General features: G+C 32.1%; 5 protein-coding genes across 6 annotated transcripts; 2 read left to right on the forward strand and 3 right to left on the reverse strand.

The window, feature by feature from the left end:
* The first annotated feature begins 696 nt into the window (after positions 1 to 696).
* On the forward strand, positions 697 to 2,702 carry Hexim (Hexamethylene bisacetamide inducible). The gene has a single exon (XM_013315595.1). It carries the CDS (start codon positions 867 to 869, stop codon positions 1,875 to 1,877), a length of 1,011 nt encoding a protein of 336 aa, XP_013171049.1. The 5' UTR covers positions 697 to 866; the 3' UTR covers positions 1,878 to 2,702.
* Positions 2,695 to 5,013, reverse strand: LOC106120292 (tRNA-specific adenosine deaminase 2). The gene is made up of 2 exons (XM_013315596.1): positions 4,922 to 5,013; positions 2,695 to 4,618 (listed from the first exon to the last, which is right to left on the reverse strand). Exon 2 carries the CDS (start codon positions 4,581 to 4,583, stop codon positions 4,092 to 4,094), a length of 492 nt encoding a protein of 163 aa, XP_013171050.1. The 5' UTR covers positions 4,584 to 4,618; positions 4,922 to 5,013; the 3' UTR covers positions 2,695 to 4,091.
* Positions 5,014 to 5,220: 207 nt separating this feature from the next.
* HSPBAP1 (HSPB1 associated protein 1) lies at positions 5,221 to 8,010 on the forward strand. 2 transcript variants are annotated; one of them, XM_013315107.1, is made up of 6 exons: positions 5,221 to 5,867; positions 6,036 to 6,169; positions 6,423 to 6,547; positions 6,757 to 6,881; positions 6,955 to 7,065; positions 7,480 to 8,010. In XM_013315107.1, the coding sequence occupies exons 1-6, from the start codon at positions 5,541 to 5,543 to the stop codon at positions 7,882 to 7,884; spliced, it is 1,227 nt and encodes a 408-aa protein (XP_013170561.1). In that variant the 5' UTR covers positions 5,221 to 5,540; the 3' UTR covers positions 7,885 to 8,010. The 2 variants fall into 2 exon arrangements, with proteins under 2 accessions (XP_013170561.1, XP_013170560.1); XM_013315106.1 differs by having other exon boundaries at positions 5,222 to 5,867; positions 6,033 to 6,169.
* A 194-nt stretch (positions 8,011 to 8,204) lies between these two features.
* On the reverse strand, positions 8,205 to 11,057 carry LOC106120257 (elongation of very long chain fatty acids protein 4). The gene is made up of 6 exons (XM_013315553.1): positions 10,985 to 11,057; positions 10,165 to 10,355; positions 9,731 to 9,865; positions 9,315 to 9,420; positions 8,944 to 9,080; positions 8,205 to 8,397 (listed from the first exon to the last, which is right to left on the reverse strand). Exons 1-6 carry the CDS (start codon positions 11,043 to 11,045, stop codon positions 8,230 to 8,232), a joined length of 798 nt encoding a protein of 265 aa, XP_013171007.1. The 5' UTR covers positions 11,046 to 11,057; the 3' UTR covers positions 8,205 to 8,229.
* A 193-nt stretch (positions 11,058 to 11,250) lies between these two features.
* LOC106120256 (alcohol dehydrogenase [NADP(+)]) lies at positions 11,251 to 19,710 on the reverse strand. Its single transcript, XM_013315552.1, has 6 exons — positions 19,388 to 19,710; positions 17,233 to 17,413; positions 16,770 to 16,957; positions 12,824 to 13,062; positions 12,356 to 12,506; positions 11,251 to 12,066 (listed from the first exon to the last, which is right to left on the reverse strand). Exons 1-6 carry the CDS (start codon positions 19,457 to 19,459, stop codon positions 11,920 to 11,922), a joined length of 978 nt encoding a protein of 325 aa, XP_013171006.1. The 5' UTR covers positions 19,460 to 19,710; the 3' UTR covers positions 11,251 to 11,919.
* Positions 19,711 to 22,371: the final 2,661 nt, after the last annotated feature.

A 22,371-nucleotide genomic window follows, 5' to 3' on the forward strand; every position in this document is an offset into this window, starting at 1 on the left:
GCTTTGAGTTCGCTCACTTGGTTGGCGAAAGGCACTGTTCATTGAAATTTTCATTTGTTTTTTTTATATTACTAAATACATGAGTTGTATAAGTGGGCCAATAAAATAGGCTACATTTGGTATCTATCAATTTTAGCTTTATAGTGAGTGAGCTGCGCAAAAACATCGATTAGTAGGAAATAATCGATTCAGACTTCAAAGTATGTAAATCGAAGTCTTTTGTTATGAAATATTTATGTTATTTGTTTGATTTTTGTAACATCCTTAAAGTTTTAAAAGAAAAAGAGTTCACTGACGAAATATTGTAATGTTTATAGGCAATCTTAAGAAAAAAGGTAAGCAATTGTGCAGTTATAACTCCTCTCCTATATTACTCCTTATTTGCCCGTAGATCTGTGTTTACATTTAATCACTAAAAACCCAATTTCATCCAAATTGTTTTCCTAATGCACGGCAATTCCTATATGATTAAAACTTCCATCATGTTTCTAAACTAGAAGTACTATATCGTTGATAGTTTAGAGCTATTAAAAATAATGGATAATTTTCTTAGAATAGTTACAATCAATAACTATTAATACATCATGTTGAAATACTGATTAAATATTATAGGCATAATCAACGTGATTTTAAGGCAACACTTGTTAACATGTTTGCTATATAAACATCTTTGTATACCTATGGAATGGATAAAATATAAAAGGAAGATGGCGATTTCGCTGATGTCGGGATTGTATCTCTTGTCTGTAATTGGTACAGGTTAATATTTATATTGACTATTGTGGTTTCATTAAGTGGTAATTTTAGTGAAAAAGTGAAATTTACTTGAAATAAAAGTTAAAATTTGAAAATTTTCTGGACATAAAATGGATGTAAATAACATCGCAGAAATAAAAGATGGCGATCCTGCCCGACCACTTTTAGTGGTTGAAGCGCCACCTATAGTTGAGGTATCAAAACCGAAGCATGAAACGAATTTCAAAAAGAAGAGAAGGCGCGGGAAAACTAAACGCAAAATTATGAAACCGTTTTCAAAAGTTCCGTGGCAAGAACGTAGGAAGAACGATCAATCTAAAAGAATCAATAGATTTCGTAAAATTGTTTTGGCCAAAACTCAAGCACCGTTTAACAACAATCAGTTTCTGATGGAAATTCATAAACCGGAGCCCGAAAACAATTTCCATAATTTAAGAACACCCTCCGCACGTACCCGTGATTCGAGTTTCAGCGTTGATTCTGAAGATAATTATTTCTTTTCGCTGCCGGAAGATGAAGAAGAATATTTGACAAAAGAATTTTCCAGTGTTTACGAAGACGCACAAAGTGAACGTTTAAATAACATGTCCAAAACTGAGTTGATCGAGGAATACCTTGTTTTACAAACTAAGTATGATAATCTTGTGAAAAGAACAGAGCGTTACAAAATTAAGGAGCCGGAATCGGACAATGCCACGATAATGGACAAAGACTCTTCTACTACAGATAGAGAAAGCATGCTGACTGATCCAGACACCTCAGAGACATCTGCATCTTGTTCTACGGATGAGCCTTCCATAGCGGAACTCATGCAACGTCTTAAAGAGCAAGATGAACAAATTCGCGATCTCCAAGTAGTAAATGACACGTTGAAGGCGGAAAATGATCATTTGCGTCATCAGACACAAGGTAGTAGTGAAGATTCGGAAAGCGACAGTTCCTCCAGTTCCGACAGTGCTAGTAATTCTAGCCGATGTGACAGCCCTGGTACAGGTCCACCATCCACAAGTGAAGTTCTTACTAATGGAAATCAACTTGAAACAAATGGTATACATGAGAATACTGAAGACTTACAATCAAGCACTCCTCTTCTTAATGGTTACCACAACCCCAGTGATTAGGGAGGGGAATATTAAACCACAAGGATGTAGATCTATCATTGGGACAAAATGGAGCATAATATATCATATGTTTAGTTGCTTGCCTTAAATGTTTAGTGACTTGTTATTGTACAAATTTTGAATAGTTTTTTTACTGTAATAATGTAATTGTGAGATCTCATTTATTAGGATTAGTTTTGCTGTGATGTCCCTGGATATTTTGTCAGTAGTTATATTAAATTATTCTAAAATTGTGTATATATTCCCAGGATAGATCTCACTTTTATATTTGTACAGTTGTATGTATTAATAGTAACCATTAAGTTATTATATTTTAGTTTGTTAAGTCATTATATGATGTGGTTATTGTTTGTTGTTGAAATATTTTAATTTTTATTGTAAAACCAAATTGGATGTGACAATTAATTTTAAAACTTATTTTTTATGATTAGATTAAACACATTGAGACCAGCTATATCTGTTATATGTAATTAACATTATTTACTAGATTGACATGAAAATTAAGCAGGAACAGCATATATAGAACACAATACTTCTAAAAATATAGTACATGTACCTATGTATGTTATTGCAAATTTCGAATCTATATATAAAAGAAAGTTGTGTTAGTTGTACTATTTATAACTCAGGAATAGCTGAGCTGATTTAAAAAATTGGTAGGGATGTAGCTTAGAATCAGGATACAAATATAGGTCACTTTTTATCTCATTGCTTTATTTTATTCCATGCTGATGGAGTTGTGGACAAAAGCTTGTTATAAATGTAAGAAATATAATTGCATTTAAAACTTTAAAAATTCCATGAACATAAATGTACTTATAGGCATAATTGTTTTCATAATTAGATAAAAATTACATTAAAATCTATTATGAGCCATATACATTATAAATTGTAAGCATTAGTAGAACATTACGTAAATTTCATATCACAAGGTCGTAATGGAAATGGATTTATGATAAATGTGTAAGTGTATTGTAGGAATATAAGAAAAATATACAGCACATTAGAAAATAATGTAGATTAAATAGTTTTTAGAATATAAACAGGTCTGATTTGAGGCATGTAATCAATAATAAACCATACAAATACAATAAAAAGGTATGGCTGAGAATCTGTAAACTTAGTATTAATTAATTTTGTAACAGGACATTCCAGTTATGAGAATGCAATATTCAAATTCAATTAATAGACCTAATATTTCTAGGTGCTTTTGTTAACGCATAATGTGTATCTTTATACACATGTATAGATGTTGTAAAGAAATCATATAAGACCTTAAAATTTTGTCTTGCATATGGTGTAATGTACATAAGTGTTTGATTCTTAGTTAAGTTTAAATTTTGTCTCTCTGTAAGGTTTAAGAAATATAACACTTAATAATCTGTTGCCTTTTTATTGCCACAATCATCTTTAAAAACACTATACCTGCTCTACATACTTATGGAGATAGATGTACCCTATCAAAAGACAAAATGATGACAAATGGGTTTGTTTTGTTTCTGATAAGAGCCTTCTTATCACTGGCAGATTTCAGGACAGAGGAGAGTTACAATAGAAATCTGATTCAAGCTTTTTACAAAATGAATTGAATATCCTAGAAGCAATTTTGTCTGTGGTTTTCAGTTAAAAGAAAACTTTTTTTACGCTACTTTCTATGAACCCACTCCCACCTTCTTACTAATGTTATAAAAGTGGATGTTTGTTGTAAGGTATCTCCAGAACAGAGATGGAATCTTCATGGATCTTGATGAAATTTATTATAGTTTTTCATAATTTCCCGCAGACCAAGCCCTGTCCAAAACTTAGTACAATGTAAATTTAACTATATGCAAGTCCACAAATTCATATTTTTTTTATGAAGTGGAGATATTTTTCTCGCATGCAGAGTTCGGTAGGTTCCCTTGATAATTTGCAATATATTAACATTGCATGAGACATATTGGGTTCTAAAATTAAATTATTCAGGACACAGATCAGTCTTTTCAAAATAGGAAATAAGATTGATGCCATTTATAAATAATGTATTTTGTATAAATTGTAGTTATTTTACTATTTAGCAATATTTTTTATAATAAATCTGAATAAATAAAAATATAACTTATTTGACATAAGGTCAATTAATTAAGAAAATTCACACAATTTTCAATAGGAATAAAGTACAGGTTGATTTTTGTACAACTAAGTTGTTGTTATGCTTCCCTTAAAAATAAATAATTAATTGTCCTTTTTCTTTCTCACTTTTGATTCTGGTGCATTTGGGTTTGTCCCTTTATAGAATTGTTTTAAAAGCGCCATTGCCTCTGTTGCTAATAAGTTTCCACGCAGTTCATAATATTGAACATAGAATTCACTTACATCAAGTACAGTTTTCCCACCAAATCTGTCATTTACACAACCATAGACAACTTCTTTTACTTTTAAATTCTGCAACGCTGCAGCACACATAATGCAAGGTTCCACAGTCACATAAACACTTATATTTGTAAAATAGGTATTGTAGTCAATATTGTTTGCTTTACAATGTTCTATAATAAAGTCAATACAATTTATTTCAGCATGTCTTGTTGGATTCCGAGTAACATTAACACAGTTTCTTGATTCGGCAACAATTGTATTTCCAATTGTGAAGACACAGCCCACTGGCACCTCTTGGGCATCCAATGCTTCTGATGCTAATTCAAGAGCTCTTTTCATAAAGTCAACCATGATTATACATTTTTAAATTTTAATTTTTCTTGTAGCTGAAATGACAAGAAAATTGTTTTTGGGTTGTATTATAAATCATCTATGTAAACTTAAATACAAGACAAATTAGTATTTATTCATTAATTTATTTATTACAAAAGGTTCATATACATATATAATATTTATTATACACAGTATATAATAAATTACATATGGAAATGCTTAGGTTATTGGTTATTGCATTATGACTTCATCATCAAAAGTATAACTTTAAGGTCAGCTGTTCGTTTACCAAGAAGTAATAAAATTTAAACATTCATAAATACAAACTCGATAACTATTTCGCATTATTAACTTACAATGATGGTATTCATGTTGGAGTTTTCAAATTAAAAATAATCAACACGAAAAATGCACAAAACGACGTTGGCATTGACAGCTGCAAGCGCGGTGACCAAAGAGTACGCTGATGACAGTCCAAAGACCATAGATCGTGCTACTTGATAGTTCTTACCAAAGAGAATGTAACTAGTATGGTTCTTACTTTTCCTTGGTTCTCCTCGACGTCTAGAGTTATTTTATATACTCTTTGTCTGGAGTCAGAAGTCGAATATTTTTGCTATCACTATAAAAGCTGCTGGTTGTCGTCAAGTTGTCAATGTATTTAATTGTAATCGCGGCGTATGTTTTGATTAACTAATAATTTTATGTGTTCAACATACTGAAAAATAATTTAGTTCACCCCAATTATAAGGGCCATCTTTCGAAGATTCCCGCCAAGACACAAGAGAATGGCTTAAAGGTTTTGTAACCAGACTATAATTATTAAAAAAAACATATGTCAAGGACAAGTCAAGTTTTTATGTCAAAACATTTACTATTTCAAACTTCTAATGAGCCTAGAAAAATGATCTCATGAAATGATGACTAATTACTGGTAAAATATTGGCATTGAATTCGTACTACTGTAAAACCAACATGACTTCTATTCATAACGAGGATTTAATTAAAAAAATAATAAAAAAGACTGCTATACCGCTTATTTTGCGACAATTTGTTGACGACTGGCCCTTATGCCGGTGGAATTTGGAAAAGTGGTCTTCGGTTTTCGGAGACAAAGCGGTTCCTTTCCGTTGTATGAACAGAAATTTCGTTTCTACGGGTCCTTGCTGGGAAAGGATGTGCAATGAGAGGTTAATGACATTTAATGAGTTTATTGGAAAAGCAGAGGCCAGTGAAGAGTGGATGTATTTTGACTATAAATATTTACACCAATGGTTCAATTCAGATAATGAATTAATTAAGGTAAAATGACTTCTCATGTAGTGTGTCATCATTGTATCATATTCTTCTTTGTATTAAAGAGTTATGCAAGAATTTTACTTATGTTTGCTAGATTTAGATGTCGGAAAACTTAACGTAATTTACTTAATCTGCAGATTTAAAAGCTTAAATAATATGTTCCTTCAGGAGGTTTCATGGAAAAAGTTTGGGCATCCTGATAAAAATGCCTCACACAGTACTCTGTGGATTGGGAGTAAAGGGGCACATACACCTGCACACCAGGATACTTATGGATACAATATCATAACACAGTTGTATGGAAGGTTGGTGTACTTATATAAATTAATTCCAAAAGTGGTCACAAATGTGGCCTGAAAACAAATGCGCAGGATAGAATAAGAGAATGTTAAAGTGTGGACAGTCTCTTCCCTACTGCTGTTACTATGTGATTAGGAAGATAAATTCAAATATTAACACATTCTATGCCACTACAATTTTTTCATAAAAAGTGAACTAGTCTTGAGAGCCAATGGTACTTGTTAAAAACTTTTTCATTGTCAATTTTTTTTGTTTCAGAAAGCGTTGGATATTGTTTCCTCCGGAAACTGGCAACCTGAAGCCAACCAGAGTGCCTTATGAAGAGTCAAGTGTATATAGCGAACTGAATTTCTACTGTCCCAGTAATTTAGATAGTTTTAATGGTAATTTTTTTCATAGACTAGTATATACTTTTTTTTTAATTTCTTAGCTAATTGCAACGAATTATTTTGTACAAGAAATTGAGAATAGTTACAATGAAAATTTTGACAATTACTGTCAGATTACAAAAATAATATATTTTTTTATTTTTTTAATGCTGGCAATTATGGAAAAAAAATAGGGATTAATCATATGGTTGCTATATTTACAGGTTTGACTGGTGCTCGGTTGGTAGAACTTTCAGCGGGGGATGCTTTGATAGTACCCAGTGGCTGGTGGCATTATGTGCAAAATATTGACAATGTTAATATTGCCCTTAACATTTGGTTACCCCATGTATGTATTGTTTACATTAAATCGATGATGATTATACATTTTTCTTTTTATAAATTTAATTGGTTTATTTCAGGAAAAGGATACATCAACCCAGGTTTCTGAAGCATTGATAAAAATTTTAGTAGCTCAAATATGTAAAGATTTGCCTCAAGAAACTGCCAAGCTTCTAGTCAATCCAAATGAGGTATGTATTGCAGGTTCATGTTATTCTTTGAATTCATGAAATATAGAAATTACAATAGAAAAATATAAAATATTCTAGAGCACACAATTAATTTTATGAATTTTATCACTTTACACATTAGTAAAATTGCATACTTACTGCACTGGTTTTGGCCACCAACATAAGAGATTGAACACTCCGTAAATACCAAAATTATTTACTGTGGGTTTCTGATACCAAAATCCCCATTGAAAACATATTTTATCTCTTTTTTGTCAAAGATAATGACAAGGGTAACAATATATTTTGTACAGAGATTTTGATTTCAGAAACCAGTAATATTATCATTAAGCATTAAATAAGTCACATTATATAACATACAACATAATAGACATATATATATTAAATTGATTTATATACTTGATATATTTACAGGATGATATATCAGAGACACCTTTAGCAGTACTATTTCTACAACTCGACACAGTTGCTAAGACATACTTAGAAAACAAAAAGAAACTACGACGTGTCAAACGACAGAGAACTTGTGACGTTAACTCAGAAGTAGAGACACAAGTCGAGGAAGAATTAGATTTAAAGAAATTACTAGATAATAAATTAAATAAGCTAGAATTGCCGTCAATGATAAGCACAAATAATTTAATTGATTTATTGAAAGAGAATTTAAAGATGTTTGCTAATGATGGCAAACAAATTGACGATGACGAAGTAGAGGGCGCCACTGACAAACTTAATTTGACAAAAGCTGTCATAGATTCGTTCTGTCAAAGTAATGTAATAGATCTTGTCAAGCAAAATTTGTTTGCGCGCCTCAGTTAAATTGTATACAGGATGATCCTTAATTTATCCATTTGTTAAGAATCGCCTGTATTTAATTACAAATATACAGATGACTCTTAATGTATCCATCCATTAAAAATCCTCCTGTATATTTGAGAAGAATCTGACATATACTTAAAAAAAAATAGCGATATGCAGACGTGATTTTTTGAAATAACAGTGTTTATATTTTTTGGTTATAATTATCATCTGTGATGTGACGTAATAAAATTACAAAAAGTACTTAATTAATATAAGTAAAAGTGTTATGACGGGAGCAAATAAATTACAATTTATTAAAACATATTACGTTTCTTTTCTTCAAAATCCCTATAAAAATTAAAGTTAGTTATCTTTCTTACTCTGTACATATGTTTTGTAATAAAATTCACTAAATAAGAGAAACATAAATAGGTTTTGAGGTATCATAATGTAAGCAGGTTGTCGCGGTAAAGAGCAATCCTTGGCTATGACTAGCGCGATGAAATGTACCAGCAGTATGGTGAATTGTATCTGAAACAAAGTTGAATCACAGTTCAATATAGTCGCAACAATACTACAGGACGTTGTCATTAAATAAAACTTTTGTTTACAATAAACAAAAACGAGGTCGCCGCTCGCTAGTTTTCCACCTTGTGATATAAAAAAAAACGTAAAAAAAATAAGTTTTAAACATTAATCGGTATTATTTTTTTATTATAATGTATTGACCAAAACTAAAGATATGTTTAGTATTTTTCAAATATCTTGGCCCTTTCTTCGGAACCCTTTATATTCCGCTACTTTTAATATCGTGTTCTGAGTAACGACTCGTGCGATGTTCAGAGCGGTGAAGATATTTCAAAAAGACTATACCAAACAGATCTATAAAAGGGAAGTGGGTCTAATTTGAATCACTATCATCATCATCATCATCATCATCATCAGCCTATATTAGTCCACTGCTGGACACTATATTATACAGAAATTAGGAAGTCAAATAAAACCGTTTTATAAGTAAAAGGCTTCAATAATTATATTAAATGTAATTCGGTTGTGGAAATTGAGGGATATACTCACAATTTGTACCTGTGTAACATGCTTTTTCCACCAGAGAGACTTCTTGTAGGACTCGTCCCATACGGTCAGCAAATAATACGTGTACATAATTATATGAACGAATGAATTGATAGGTATCATCAGCGTCATGTGTCCACCTGTAAGAAAACATACTATTATAAATGCGAATGTTTAGATATATGGATGGATATTTAAAGGTATCTCCTCAATAGAACAACTCAATAGATCTTGGTGAAATTCGGCACACATGTAGTGTTCTATATCTGTTCAGCAGTAGAGTAATACTTTTGTAATAAGCATGTGTGGTCAAAACAAAAATTGCTATTAGATTTTTTGTTATTTTTTTTATAATATATACAATTTTTATGTACCTGGTACCCATTTAACTATTCCCCAAGCGACTGCCACCATTCCCATATGGTGGTAAACATGTAAAAATGTCACTTGATTTTGTTTTTTTCTTAATACAAAAAATACCTGCAATTAAACAATCTATACATATAAAAATTTGAGTGTATGTACGTAGCATCTAAAAAGTTATATATCGTACACATGATGTATTTGTGTAAGTAATAAAGAAAAATACATTTTTTAAAATGTATGTCTGTTTGTTTGATGCATGAGGGCTTATATATTTTATATGCTTTTACGAAGTTGCGTGCGAGCTCTAATATATAATAAAGTTCAGTTCAGTTCATCAGCAACATGGTGATGTAAAGCGAATTTATCAATTTTCAAATGTAAATGCGCAAGTTTGCAACAATTTTGTTCTTAATAAAACACACACCGTATCCAGCAGATCCATTAATTTTATAACAAAGTACGCGTAGCAAACTTTCCAGGCATAGTCAATGCTCTGGGGTCCATCACCTATAGGTTCACAAACAATACGGTAACGACTCAACCATCCCAATTTTAGACTCTGAAATTAAAAATACATTACACATACTTAACGTTTTTTGACTAACTTATCAAGAATATTTACAGAACTAACTTTCGTGGACCTTAATTATTTAGGTTATGATTTGAATTAAACATTGTGATAAATTCAATATACAATACTATAACTAATTAGGACGACGCAGCGACATGTGGGTCTTGGTCTCCGGCAACAAGTTTAGTTTACCCGAGCCTGCGTTATCCCAACCTAGTCCCCGACATGTACCTATAATGGCCATACTTTACAATATTTATGAAAGAGATGTAAAGGTGAATAATTACCTGATAAAGCACATAAATACAGCATATAATTTGAAATATGTTGTACAACACTATAGTTTTCCTTAAGTCATATGGGGGGCGATGCTTCATACAGTCTGGGAGCCAACGGCACACGGTCATTATATAGATTGCAATTATAAGCAAACCTGGCCACGGCGTCTTCATGAGTGGCCAGTTTTGTGTCGTAAGCTCTAAAAGTTAAAAATAATAATAACAATTTTGCAAAAAAAAAGGAATAAATACTATTATAAATAGAATAAAAATTCACATATAGTGAACTAGTCAGAATACTCTTTCAAAGAAGAATAATTTAGCCAAGGCAAATGTAGGTTGCTTTATTATCTTCCGAATTTGTCTTTATTGTAGAACCAAAAAAAAACATGTTGCCTAAAGTTCTTTGGCCATCCTGCGACTTATAGAAAAAGCAATAGTAGAGGATTTTTTTAAACGCTCATATTATGCGAAATATAGGTACTTCAAAATCAACTCAAGAAAAAGTAAATATTAATGTTAAGTGATGGCCCTTTACACTCAGTATTGTGTTTATAAAACAAAATTTGTAAGAAAAATAAAAAAAAACGACTTTATAAAAAAAAACATACGCAAACAAAATGCGTTGAAAAGTAACAAAATAATGTCATTAAGACACACCTCCGAAAGTAATAAATTTAATTTCTTTCCTGAAATATCTCTATACTTTATAATAATAATTATTATTTCGGAGTCTGTGTCGGCCTGATGTCTTAGACTTATTTACGTTTAAGGTAGTCCCTAGATCGAAATCGACACAAAATATATTTAATATATAAAACTTACTTACCCGCAATATCATAGTTGAGATAGTAATACAAATTAACGGCTCCTTTCAAAATTAACGACATAATTAATTTATACGTGCACTTTTTTAACTTTAATCGGGGAAACACGTTCAATTCTGTAGAAAGTCTTGGAAGAACTAAGCGGTAAGGAAAGTTATATATCCTTTATTATAAACTCATTAACAGAACAGAAATAAAGGCATTATTTAACATGACAATGCGTTTATAAAATTATTTTTCTTGTTACATTAATACTTTTACATATATTTGTTCCAAAGTTTGAAATGTTGTATTTATTATTCTTGCTATTGTATTTCCCTTAATAGGAATAGGTTAATAATTTTGTATTGCTACAGCAATATAAATACGTACACGTATGTCCATTTTATTATGAATTTCTGTAAGTTTTACGGCTGAATCGATTTTTAATATCTACCATAGATTTGCATTATTTCCAAACGTATGGCAAATAAGTTTTTATTTTTATTTTATAGATTGTGGCATAATGTTCGATAGAGGATTCATAGACATGGTTAATTTGGCGGGAGTTTATTTAATTATTATCCTTGTGGTATGTTTTCAGAAAATAAATAATTTTGATGCATATCTTGAAACAATATTAACATTACAGACATATTCGATGTTACCGTTTAAATAAGGTTTAAAGGTTAGTTTTACTTAAAGGCCATTGTTCATTTCCTATTTAAATAATGTGCATTAATTTTAATATTCACGAAATACTCTGCGTGTGTATTTAATACAATACAGTACAAATGAATAGGATTTTTTTTGGATATTTGTTTATTATATATCTTTGTAATATAGTTTCATGTGCATTAAACATATTTTTAAAAATATTTTAATTATGTATATTTTTAAGCCTATACACCTTTAGTGTTAACTAAACAGACGTGAGTAGATTTATATTGACATAGTTTTAAGATTTCTTGAAAGGAAATTCTGGATGCTTCTCAATACCCTTAAAGAAAGAGAAGTCACATATCCGACCCTCCTCGCCGCGGTCGAGCGCGCGTAATTCTGACATCTCCTCATCTGACAGTTTGAAATCCCATACAGAGATATTCTAAAAAAAAACATTATCATTTTATATGAGACTAGCTGTTGCCCGCGACTCTGTTTGCGCTGAATTAAAAAAAAAACTTATTTAGTAGCCTATGTGTTGTTCCAGACTATGTTTTACATAGATGCCAAATTTCAGCGAGTCCATGTAGCCGTTCTGGAGATACTTTGTAACGAACATCCATCCATCCAGCCAAATATTGGCGTTAATAATATTAATAAGATTTTTAAGCTTTAATTTTAATTTATCTACTGACGAAATAAACGTAAAAATAGATGTTTTTTTTAATTACCTGTTTGATTCTCTCAGGGTTGGTGCTCTTAGGTATGGCCGCGACTCCGGTCTGAAGTAAATGTCTCAGTAGCACTTGAGCAGGAGTTTTACCATGAGTTTTTGCAATTTTCAATACCGCCGGTAACTGTAGTAGGTCGGGGTATTCTCGCCTATTAATACAAAGGAGTAAACGTATAATTTAATAACAAAACTATAACTTTTAAACGCCAATAGCCTAATGGTTAAGAGTACGGACATCCGATTAGTTGTCGACGAGAGTTCGAATCCCGCCTTTCGACAATTGTCCTAGCACAAGCATAGAGCTTAGTTGTAATGGTATAAGAAATATTAATAAACAAACAAAAATCTACTAACATTTTACAAAAAAATTAAAGCTGTAATGTGCAGATATTTATCACATTGATTACGTTTCCCTACAAAAATTGACATTAACATACAAAGACAGGTCAATTACTACTTCGCTTACCCTGTTTTTGCGGCTAGAGCATCCGCGAGGGCTTTTGAGCCGAGTGGGGAGTATGCCACTACGGGTATACCAAGCTTGTTGGCCGCGGCGATGAGAGCCCTCTGCTGACACAGTAAGTGTACCTCCACCTGCAGGCAGGCAGGTTTCTCCACCGCGCATAGTCGCTGCAGCTGTTCCTCGTTTACGTTAGACACGCCCACGTGACGCACACGACCGCTCTCCTTCAACTTGAGTAGTGCCTGCAAATTCACCATGAAAAAAACATTCACCAGATTATTCGTGTAGTAAAATATGTCAAAATTAAACAGAATAACCGATATAAAAAGATAATTGTACATACAAATACAATATTTTTATTATGTAAATTACAGGACGTAGTAATGATTTTTACGTGAGGTCGTAGTACTTTAGGTTCTTACAAGAGCTATAATGGCCAGTAATTAAAATGTTTTACTTATCTGTCCTGTCTTGTTCTGAGGGCTTTTTGGTATCGGTAATATTACTAGTCTTATTAAATAAATAAAAAGGCGAAAGTTTAGATGGATGGATGTTTGTTAGTCTTCTATCAGTTATCTTTAACTCCAGAACGGCTCAATGGATCTTAAGGCAGAAATGTAGAACATACTCTGGATTGGAAGAATACATAGGCTACTTAATAAGTTTTTCTTTTAATTTCGCGCGGACGGAGTCACGGGCAAAGGCTTGTGTTCTAAAAACTGTTTTTATCATCAAAGACATTGTCATTGACATTGTTGACGAGACTGACAAGGATATCTATCTGTTCCGATGGGCATAAGTCAAACCAAATTATGACACCCCACTAGCGCCTAGATTTTAGTCACAAAATCATTTTTGTTCTGTATCTGGCAGTTTTCTTTTGTGTCATTTTCGTTTTACATATATTCTGACAGAATCAACCGCGACAGCAGCGACTCTCTCATGGGTCCTTGTTTGACTATAGATTATTCCAATGACCTCTATACATAGAGATTAGTGAATTATTCTCTATCAAAATATGAGTACATCCATGACAGATGACGGTAAAGTTGACAAACATTTTGGTTGTATTATCAAAAATGTAGATATCTATTATTCTACTAAATAACATAATACAATGTTAACTGCAGAAAAATATAATAAATCTTTATCATTCAGGATGACTTTCAGCTCTTCGATACAATATGTTTAAAGCTCCACAACAGAGGAAGCATCTACCCATTCAAAGATCAGGATGGTCTAATAAAGTTATGAAAGCATTGGATTCGTTTAGAGATATCTTTTACTGCGGTTGTATCGGACGACGTAGAAGATAACAAGTTCTAATAAAAAACACAATGAAACCTAAAGAAAGCATAAAAATGTGGATTACGTTCAATTATCCGAATAAAAGAGTGGAAGTAGCGTGAAACATTATGCGATATATCACGTAACAAATAATTTAAGCAATAAAATGCATTCCAGAAATTTTATGATAAATGAAAGTAGTACTGCAGAAAATACATCTAAAGAACCCGGAGGAAGCAAAGCGACGTCTAAACGTTTTAAACTACGAATCTCGATCATTGGTGCTGAAAAATTATTTGCTCCGATGCGTAAAGAATTGAATTCAACAGAATTTCCTTTGAAATTCAGAAGATTTTTTAAGAAAGTAAAAAAGAAAATTCTTACGAATAAAATTTTCAAATCGAAAAACGTTAACGGTAAAACAGATATTCGAGATAAATCTATGATAAAGAACAATGAAAGAAAGAAGTACCATACAGTTACTACAGAATTTCCTGTTAAGATTAATTCAATAGACTTCGGATGTCAGTACAGCCTGAATTCAAACTGTAGCATGGAGATTATCTCGCACATGCTGACGAGATCCATGTCACAAATGTCTTCAGTAGACAGCATGTTCGACGTGGAATGGCGACGACGTCATCAGGCGAAACAACCCAATACCATCCACGTCTTCCTATATAATGTAATCCGCAGATTCAAACAGTCGAAAACAAAACTAACAAACAAAACAAAGAAAAATCACGTTTTAGTTCTTCACGTTCCGGAAAGATTTAGCCATACTTCTATAGATACAATATCAAGTATTTACAACAGAATTAAAGAAAAAGAAACACCTCTAAATATACAAGATAAGCCTCAAAATTCAAAGAGTCTATGTAGTGGTCATCGACAGGTGAATAAAATATACGGTCCGGGTGAAATTTATTTGAAAAATGATGAATCAGATACACCGTTTAAAATTAATTTATTATCATCTTACCAACGACTGAATACTCTATGATTTTAATTGTTTTTAATAAAATAATCAATGAAAAGGTTAAAACGAAAATCGCTTCAAAATATATTTTCTTTTGTTTTTCAATCAATCATCAGTTATAACTAAAAAACCATACGAAGAAATAGAAAATCGGTAAGAAAAATGCATCTTTCAACTAAAGGGTTAGTCCAATAAAGTAAAAGGTTAATGTAGACGATAATTAAACATATCTAGTTACTTCATGGTAAAAGTACTAAAAAAAGGTTGTTCTAAGTGCTGTTATAACAGCAAAGGTTTAGTGTAACACAATGAGAATGGCCTAATATTATCAGTATTTTATTCGCTCGTCTAAAAAAAATATTTTTAGTTAAAGTCACTTATTTAATCTAATAAAATACATATTAAAAGTACTGACAATGGTTCCGTTAGTTATTTTTTTTAATATAATTTCAATTATTGTTTGATAGATGTATGTGCATGTCGATTTTCTTCCGGTTAGTCTATTTTGAATGGAATAAGGAAATTAAATTTTTATAGGTATTAGTAACGATAGCTTTAAAGACTTTTTGATAGTTGTTGCATTTTCGTTTGTCTCTCAAACCTTCCTTGTGTAGATTTTCTGTACTTATGCGAGATGTATCCATCTTTATTGAACCTTCTTCATTGTAATCACTAGGTTTCGATAAATCGATCGTTTCATACGAATTAGTTGGGTTATGACGGTCGTATAATTCCCGCGCATTTTCTATTCCGTCATCGCCTCCAGTACAACATGGGCATAGTACTTTAGCTGACAGTTTATTAAATAGATTCTTTTTACAGGTCATCGATTGACTCATTGTAGGTCTCGTATTTACCATAGAAGCAATCGAAGTTTCCGTTTCAAATAACTGAGGAGTGTCGTTTATTGTTTTAGTTGTTCTACTTGCTTTATTTGATTGTTTCGAAATAAGACTTTCGCAAATCGAATCGATTCCGTTTTGTGGCTCATCCATTTGCCTGGTAGGAACTGGCGATCGATAAACTTTAGTCCATGAGAAATGATTCTCTAGTTTCTTATCTTTCATGTTTTTGATTATTTCTTCGTTATTGAAGATCTTCAAAATATTATCTTTTCTTTGATGAGGTTTTTGCTTTAGTTCTTTTATTGGATAGCAGCATTCTTTGTACACAGAGTCGTTTTTAAATCTATTCAAAACATATTCTGTGGTCATTTCCCCGGCGCCATAATGGGGAAAAGATACGCCCATCATTTAAATTTTAAAAAGTCTACAAAAGTCTATTTGGAAATGCTAGTATAAACAAGAATTTCGTTTGCACATTTTGGATTTCTTTGTTTCACGCAATTTTGATGGTGTCAAATTGACATTAGATAGGATGCAAGAAGTATAAATTATATTGTTATGTTTATTCATAATACGCATGAAGTTATTGCTTGTTATCTATGGATAAAGAGCGTTGGTATTACAAATAATTTTACAATTATTGAAACATCTCGAGTTCAATCACGATTCTTAGTGCGGTGTAGTAATAACTATTTACTTTACGCTCTTAAGAATTTAGAAAGTATTATTTTGGAAATTTTACTCCTTAACCGAGAAAAAAAACTAACAGATTTTTTAAGCTGTGTTTAAAATACGAAAAGTCCTTTGTCTTTTATTAATAATTATAAATAAATGATACCTTCCAAACTCCGATGAGGTCTGTAGTAAGATCAGCTCTAATGGTTCCGTCAGGATTCATAGGATGCAGGTCTCCAGGAACGTGCTCAAACGCGAAGGGCGTGTGCAGGAGGTACAAGTCGAGGTAGTCTAGATCGAGGTCACTCATCGAAGCGTTGAAGTACTCCGCCACTAAGTCTGGTCTGTTACCTGGAAATATATAATTAGGACATGCATTATGCTTTCAGTAGTAAAGCAGTCCCTCAGTGTAGATTTATTATAATAACCCCAGAAATTATAAAATTCTATGGTCTGCTGTTCGACTTTTGTCATGGAACACCTTTTAGCATAAGTTTGTTGAAATCGTTTAAGGAAATCTTAATTAAAAAAAGAAAACTCAAACATTCGAAACAGAATCTGTTTGAAAAAAAATGTGTATCTAAATTTTTCCTTAAAAGTAGCAATAAATATGTTTGTTAGCTTACCTCCTGGTGGTAGTTTCGTGACGACAAATAGTTCCTTCCTCTTCTTGGGATCATTGTTGATCCAGCGATTGAGTGCTCGACCAAGCGCCGCCTCGTTTTCGTAGGCACGTGCAGAGTCAAAATGACGGTAACCAGCTCCGAGAGCCGCTGCTACTGCGGGCTCAAGTACATCATCTGATGCCTACAAAATTTAATCAACCATTACATACAAAGTTTATTTTCGTGGCACAAAAAAAAACAACCATAGAAAAATATTCCTTGGCCTCCTACAATAAGTCTCCTTCCGCGATCCTGCGTCACCTCGGCTCAGACTAAGACTTGGAGCTCCCTAATCTCTAAATTGCTACTAAACTTTATTTGTTTTAATTTAATTAAATTAGGAGTGTTTCAGAATTACAATAGACTTTTGTAATTCAAAATTCATTACTAATTCAGCATGAATTTTAGATATAATAAAATTTAATAATCGACGGTAGAAATAAATTATAGGAATTATTTTGCAAGTCACGCTATTGCAATGTTTGCCAAGTTAAAAAAGCATCAAGGCTTTACAGTGCTAACTCGTATGAGACGAACAAACAAAACAAAACCTTATGTTATTATATTACGTTGTATTAACTTGATTCATGAAATCACATCATGACAAGCCAAAAATGAACTATTTTTAGCTTGTCACGATATAGAAGCTTAGTGAATAGTACGTTATTCTTCAAGGATTAATATAACAGTGCAAAATAATTCACTTAAATAAAAGAATGCAATAAAAAGAAAGGAAATAAAATTGTTAGGAGCTATATTTTTTGTCGATTACTTACAAAACTTCATTTAACAAAGTTGTTTTTTAAGCGGTAGAGGAAACCTAACAATATAATTGCTCAATTGATTAAAACTCTACCGGACTATTGCATTCAAACACTAAATACGTGTCTGTCCTTGTTAATCGTACTGTGGGTTTTGACTGTAATCGCACTTGTATATTCATCTCCCTCATTCTCTTAGGAAAAACTAAGACAAGAATATATACAAAGGTGCCTATAGAAGCAAATGTTAATTTTTGATAATATTACCAGCATTTTAATTTAGCATTAAATATTTAGAAGAGATATGTGTTAGCGATTATAGTAAAGCCTATTAATATCCCAGTTATGTAAGAGAAAGGCCAGGAGCATCTACTAGTTCCAGTATATTATATCTATGCGTCCCTAATTATTGAAACATCCTTGAGGGTTAAATTAATTTTGCATTTATCACTTCATGCATAGAGGAGATGGTCTATCGAGTTTTTATAATCTTTTTTATTATGCTTTGTGTCACTGATGACTGATAGACAAAGCTAAAGTCAATCTCGATCTGTCTTTTAATATTTTTCGTATATATGTTTATGTATAATGTATGTAAAATTTATACAGTTAATGTACATAAAAACATTCCATTCTGATGACTTCGTCAGATATGTATTGTAGTGATAGTGTCGTTGAGGAAAAATGTTCTAACGATAGTACAAATTGTCATGCGTCGACTTCAAGGGGGCTGTCGTCTAATGATAATTGTGAGGAATCATATTCCTATTGCAGTGATGGCTGGTCTCATTGCTCTGAACATATATACCATGCGGAGACATGTAGCCGACCTATTTTTATCGCTGATTCCTCGACCAGACTTCACAAATCTAAATGGGACGTGATAAAGAGCTGCTTCAAACGTTACATCAAATTAAAGAAAACAGAATGTACGAAAATAAACAGAAAAAATTCCGAAAAGTACATGGAAAATGAAGAGAGTAACGACTGTGTAGAGCTGGAATTAGAACAAAAACAATCGTCTATTATAACAGGGAAAAAATAACTTTTAATTTAAATTCACAACATACTTTTTAATTAATGGTAATAGTAGTAGGCAACTGTTTGCTTAAAAAGTGTTACGTTTAAACAATTCCATTTCCCACGAGTTCATTCGCATTTGATTGTTTTGAAATGTATCAGCACATACTATCAAACTTTGCTACTATACAAAATAATTGTTATTTATGCGCATTATTTACAAAGTAGCTTTTAAAATATACCTTAAATTATTAGACAAGTATGATATAACATTCAGATATTTAATATATGATATGATATATCTAAACACATTTAAAAAAGCATAAAAAACTCACCTGCCAAGTTCCAAAACCGATTCGCGGCATCAAATCACCTCCAGACAGCACAAATGATTCCGGAATAGACATTGTTGAAATATTGTCACAGTGTAGAAAATTAAGCAACAAAAGTACTATTTAATGTTACTTTTTTTTGTATTTGTATTCGTGTGCAATGAAGTGCGATTGTAAACACAATGAGAGCGTAATGCCGGCGCACTGCCTTCTCGTCGGCGCAACAGCCTTGTGCAGGCTTGAATTGAGGCTCGGACACCTCGCTATAAGTAGGATAGCCCTGTATCCGTAATTTTTTACGAGTCTATTATCTTGTGTGACAAAATTTGTAAAATTTATAAAAATAAAATTGTATTAAAATTAATATTTTGAATTTTTAATTACGTAGTTGTTATTGACTCTAGTATTTTCGAGTGTCGCATAAATAAACTGAATAAAGTTAGTCACACTTCGAATAAAATACCTTCGTTAATTCGTTCTTGACTCCTTAAAGACAAATCCTTAATTTCAAACTCTGTAATGGAGAGAAGTATTAATAAATATTTATCTTTTTAATTCCGTAAACCATGGTTGCACTATCGTTTCTGCGGCATACCGTTATCCACGAGTTGGTTCTTTCCGTTAACTGACGACTTATAATATTATACATCTAAACTGAAATATCATATTTAAAGTGCAATCTTCGAATATTTAGTCTGAACATTGTTAACAAAACTGTTTAAACACTTACATTTTTTGTATTAACACCTAAGTCACTTCTCAAGGTCGACTAGTTTATACTCTGTTTGATCGCTAATCGACCTCTAATTCCATTCTTTACCTATAATCCTGTGTACAGCTTACTTATTAACATAATAATGAGTATATTTGTATTTAAATTTAGGTAATTGCAATAAACAAATACAGTACTACTTAGAACATCCCCAAGGAAACCTTTTCACATCAGTTTAGAAGTTAATTGACGATTAAAAATATATTATAGGAGTGAAGACATCGGTAGCATGTCTTGTGCTGTGGTTATTTTAATCAATCTGTAGAAAATGAAAAGGTTACTTCCAAGATTTTTTTTGACAAATAAGCTGTAAAAACCTATATAACTTTATGGTTAGGTGCCATCGGTTTATAAGGCTTTCAATACAAATAATAATTAAAGAATTACGTAATATCAAATACAAATTGATAATATTATTTGTTTATTCTAAAAAGGTTATTAATAGGACAGCTGCAATTAAATTTTATATATTTCAAGAGCTTCTGTTACATTAACATCGTTGAATACACGGCCATTTTGTCTCTATTGTAAAGTTGTTTCCATTGTGGTCAGATGTATTACAATAAAATAATGTGGCACTTGAAGATTGCGTACACAGTGATTATATTATCTGCCAGTGACATCTACACGGTGGACGATAAGTGGTTAACATGGGTTGCAGATGCGAATTACATCAACATTGCAAAATGTCTTAAATTGTAGAATAGTAATAATACTGGTGAAATAGAGATACGGGATTAAAAAGCAAAATTGCATATCAGTCTTAGTTTTTTTATATGACATGCGCATGTAATTTACCAGTGGCAAATGCTACTAAGAATTATTTTTTCACTTATAAAAAATAATTAAAAGGTTGTCCATTCTTTCGAAATTTTACTTATCAATCGTAACGTATTTGTGAGTGTTCCGGTCATATTTTAAGATATAAATTTCAATCAAAGGTGTATCTTTTTGTAAATTTTCAATAAATTACAACACTTTTTTCGCCATAGTTTAATCCAACATCAACAATATCAAATGAAGTAGCAATTTATTTTCGCAACATATCAGTTTACATAATATTTCGAACAATAGTAACACAATGCGTATTACAAATTAATTTTCCCACATGCCCTTAAACTAATAACATCCTATTGTATACAGTTTCAATTTCTTTTTTTTTTATATTAGAAATACGTATGAATGAGCCTGCGTCACAATATTTAAAAACTCATTGGTGCGTGCCTCCAATGATTGTGGTATATGATAACATCTATGGATACAAGGGTCGTTACCTTATGGGGTACGATTAGGCGGGGTCTAAATAGTCCTGCCTTCTTTTGTAATACATACCCTTTAAATGTGGTGTATGTAGGATACTGGTTTAAACGTATCTTGTCGGGGATAAGGGAACGTTATGGATTCGTGTCATTCGGAAGCAAAGAGCAATTCGGATTTTAGTATTAAAAGAATTTTAGGCGACGACACTTCGGCTGACGAGGATGTGGCTACACCGAGCTGGTTGGTCTGTACGAGATACCGGCCGCCGCGGTTACCAAGTAAGGATTACATTTCAGAGACAAAACTAATTTATTCAACATGATTTAACCCTAAGATCAATTACGAATGTACATTCTTCCAGTGTTGTTATGTAGCAATTTTTTTTATCCGTAAGATTGCTACTTTTATTTTACAAGGCGTACATCATAATTAATTTAACACTTAACAAAAACCTTTTTACTGAATGTTGTCAAACTCAGCAAGTAGCAAAGGCCTTAAAACTTAAGGACAATAAGTATGGTAGTCTCAAATGTTAACACATTAATAAACCGAAAAGAGGATAAAAGGAACCAGTGTATTTGTCTTCCTATTAATCTCCATCACAATATTTACTACGAAGAGTTTGGGTCTACTTTAACTATGGTGTATGCGCCAGGGTCTGTAAGTTCTACGTGTCGGGTGCGGCGGTCGGGGCGACACGCGCGGGTGCCGTTCACCGCGGCGCAGGCGGCGGCGTTGGAGGCCGCGTACGCACGCGCACCTTACCTCGCACCGCCCGCACTGCGAGCCCTTGCAGCAGCATTGCAGTTACGAGATGACAGAGTAAATATATTTTTTTATAGATAGAAGAAATCCCATTTTTAAAAAACATCATTTCGAAAAAATTTAACAGTATGGTTTATTCAAGTAACCTATATTTTCAGTTAATCTTATAGAAAAATTTCTTCCAGATAAA

The sequence above is a fragment of the Papilio xuthus genome, unplaced genomic scaffold (genome assembly GCF_000836235.2).
Source record: "Papilio xuthus unplaced genomic scaffold, Pxut_1.1 DF826961.1, whole genome shotgun sequence".
NCBI classification, from domain to species: Eukaryota; Metazoa; Arthropoda; class Insecta; order Lepidoptera; family Papilionidae; genus Papilio; species Papilio xuthus.

Coding starts and splice junctions, on each gene's coding strand:
- Hexim (XM_013315595.1), top strand. CDS start 867: ATGGATGTAAATAACATCGCAGAAATAAAAGATGGCGATCCTGCCCGA.
- LOC106120292 (XM_013315596.1), bottom strand. CDS start 4,583: ATGGTTGACTTTATGAAAAGAGCTCTTGAATTAGCATCAGAAGCATTG.
- HSPBAP1 (XM_013315106.1), top strand. CDS start 5,541: ATGACTTCTATTCATAACGAGGATTTAATTAAAAAAATAATAAAAAAG. Junction 6,170..6,422: donor ATAACACAGTTGTATGGAAG/GTTGGTGTACTT, acceptor TTTTTGTTTCAG/AAAGCGTTGGATATTGTTTC. Junction 7,066..7,479: donor TTCTAGTCAATCCAAATGAG/GTATGTATTGCA, acceptor ATATATTTACAG/GATGATATATCAGAGACACC.
- LOC106120257 (XM_013315553.1), bottom strand. CDS start 11,045: ATGTCGTTAATTTTGAAAGGAGCCGTTAATTTGTATTACTATCTCAAC. Junction 10,356..10,984: donor TCTCAACTATGATATTGCGG/GTAAGTAAGTTT, acceptor TTTAACTTTTAG/AGCTTACGACACAAAACTGG. Junction 8,398..8,943: donor ATGTTACACAGGTACAAATT/GTGAGTATATCC, acceptor ACTTTGTTTCAG/ATACAATTCACCATACTGCT.
- LOC106120256 (XM_013315552.1), bottom strand. CDS start 19,459: ATGTCTATTCCGGAATCATTTGTGCTGTCTGGAGGTGATTTGATGCCG. Junction 17,414..19,387: donor TCGGTTTTGGAACTTGGCAG/GTGAGTTTTTTA, acceptor TAAATTTTGTAG/GCATCAGATGATGTACTTGA. Junction 13,063..16,769: donor ACCTCATCGGAGTTTGGAAG/GTATCATTTATT, acceptor GTGAATTTGCAG/GCACTACTCAAGTTGAAGGA.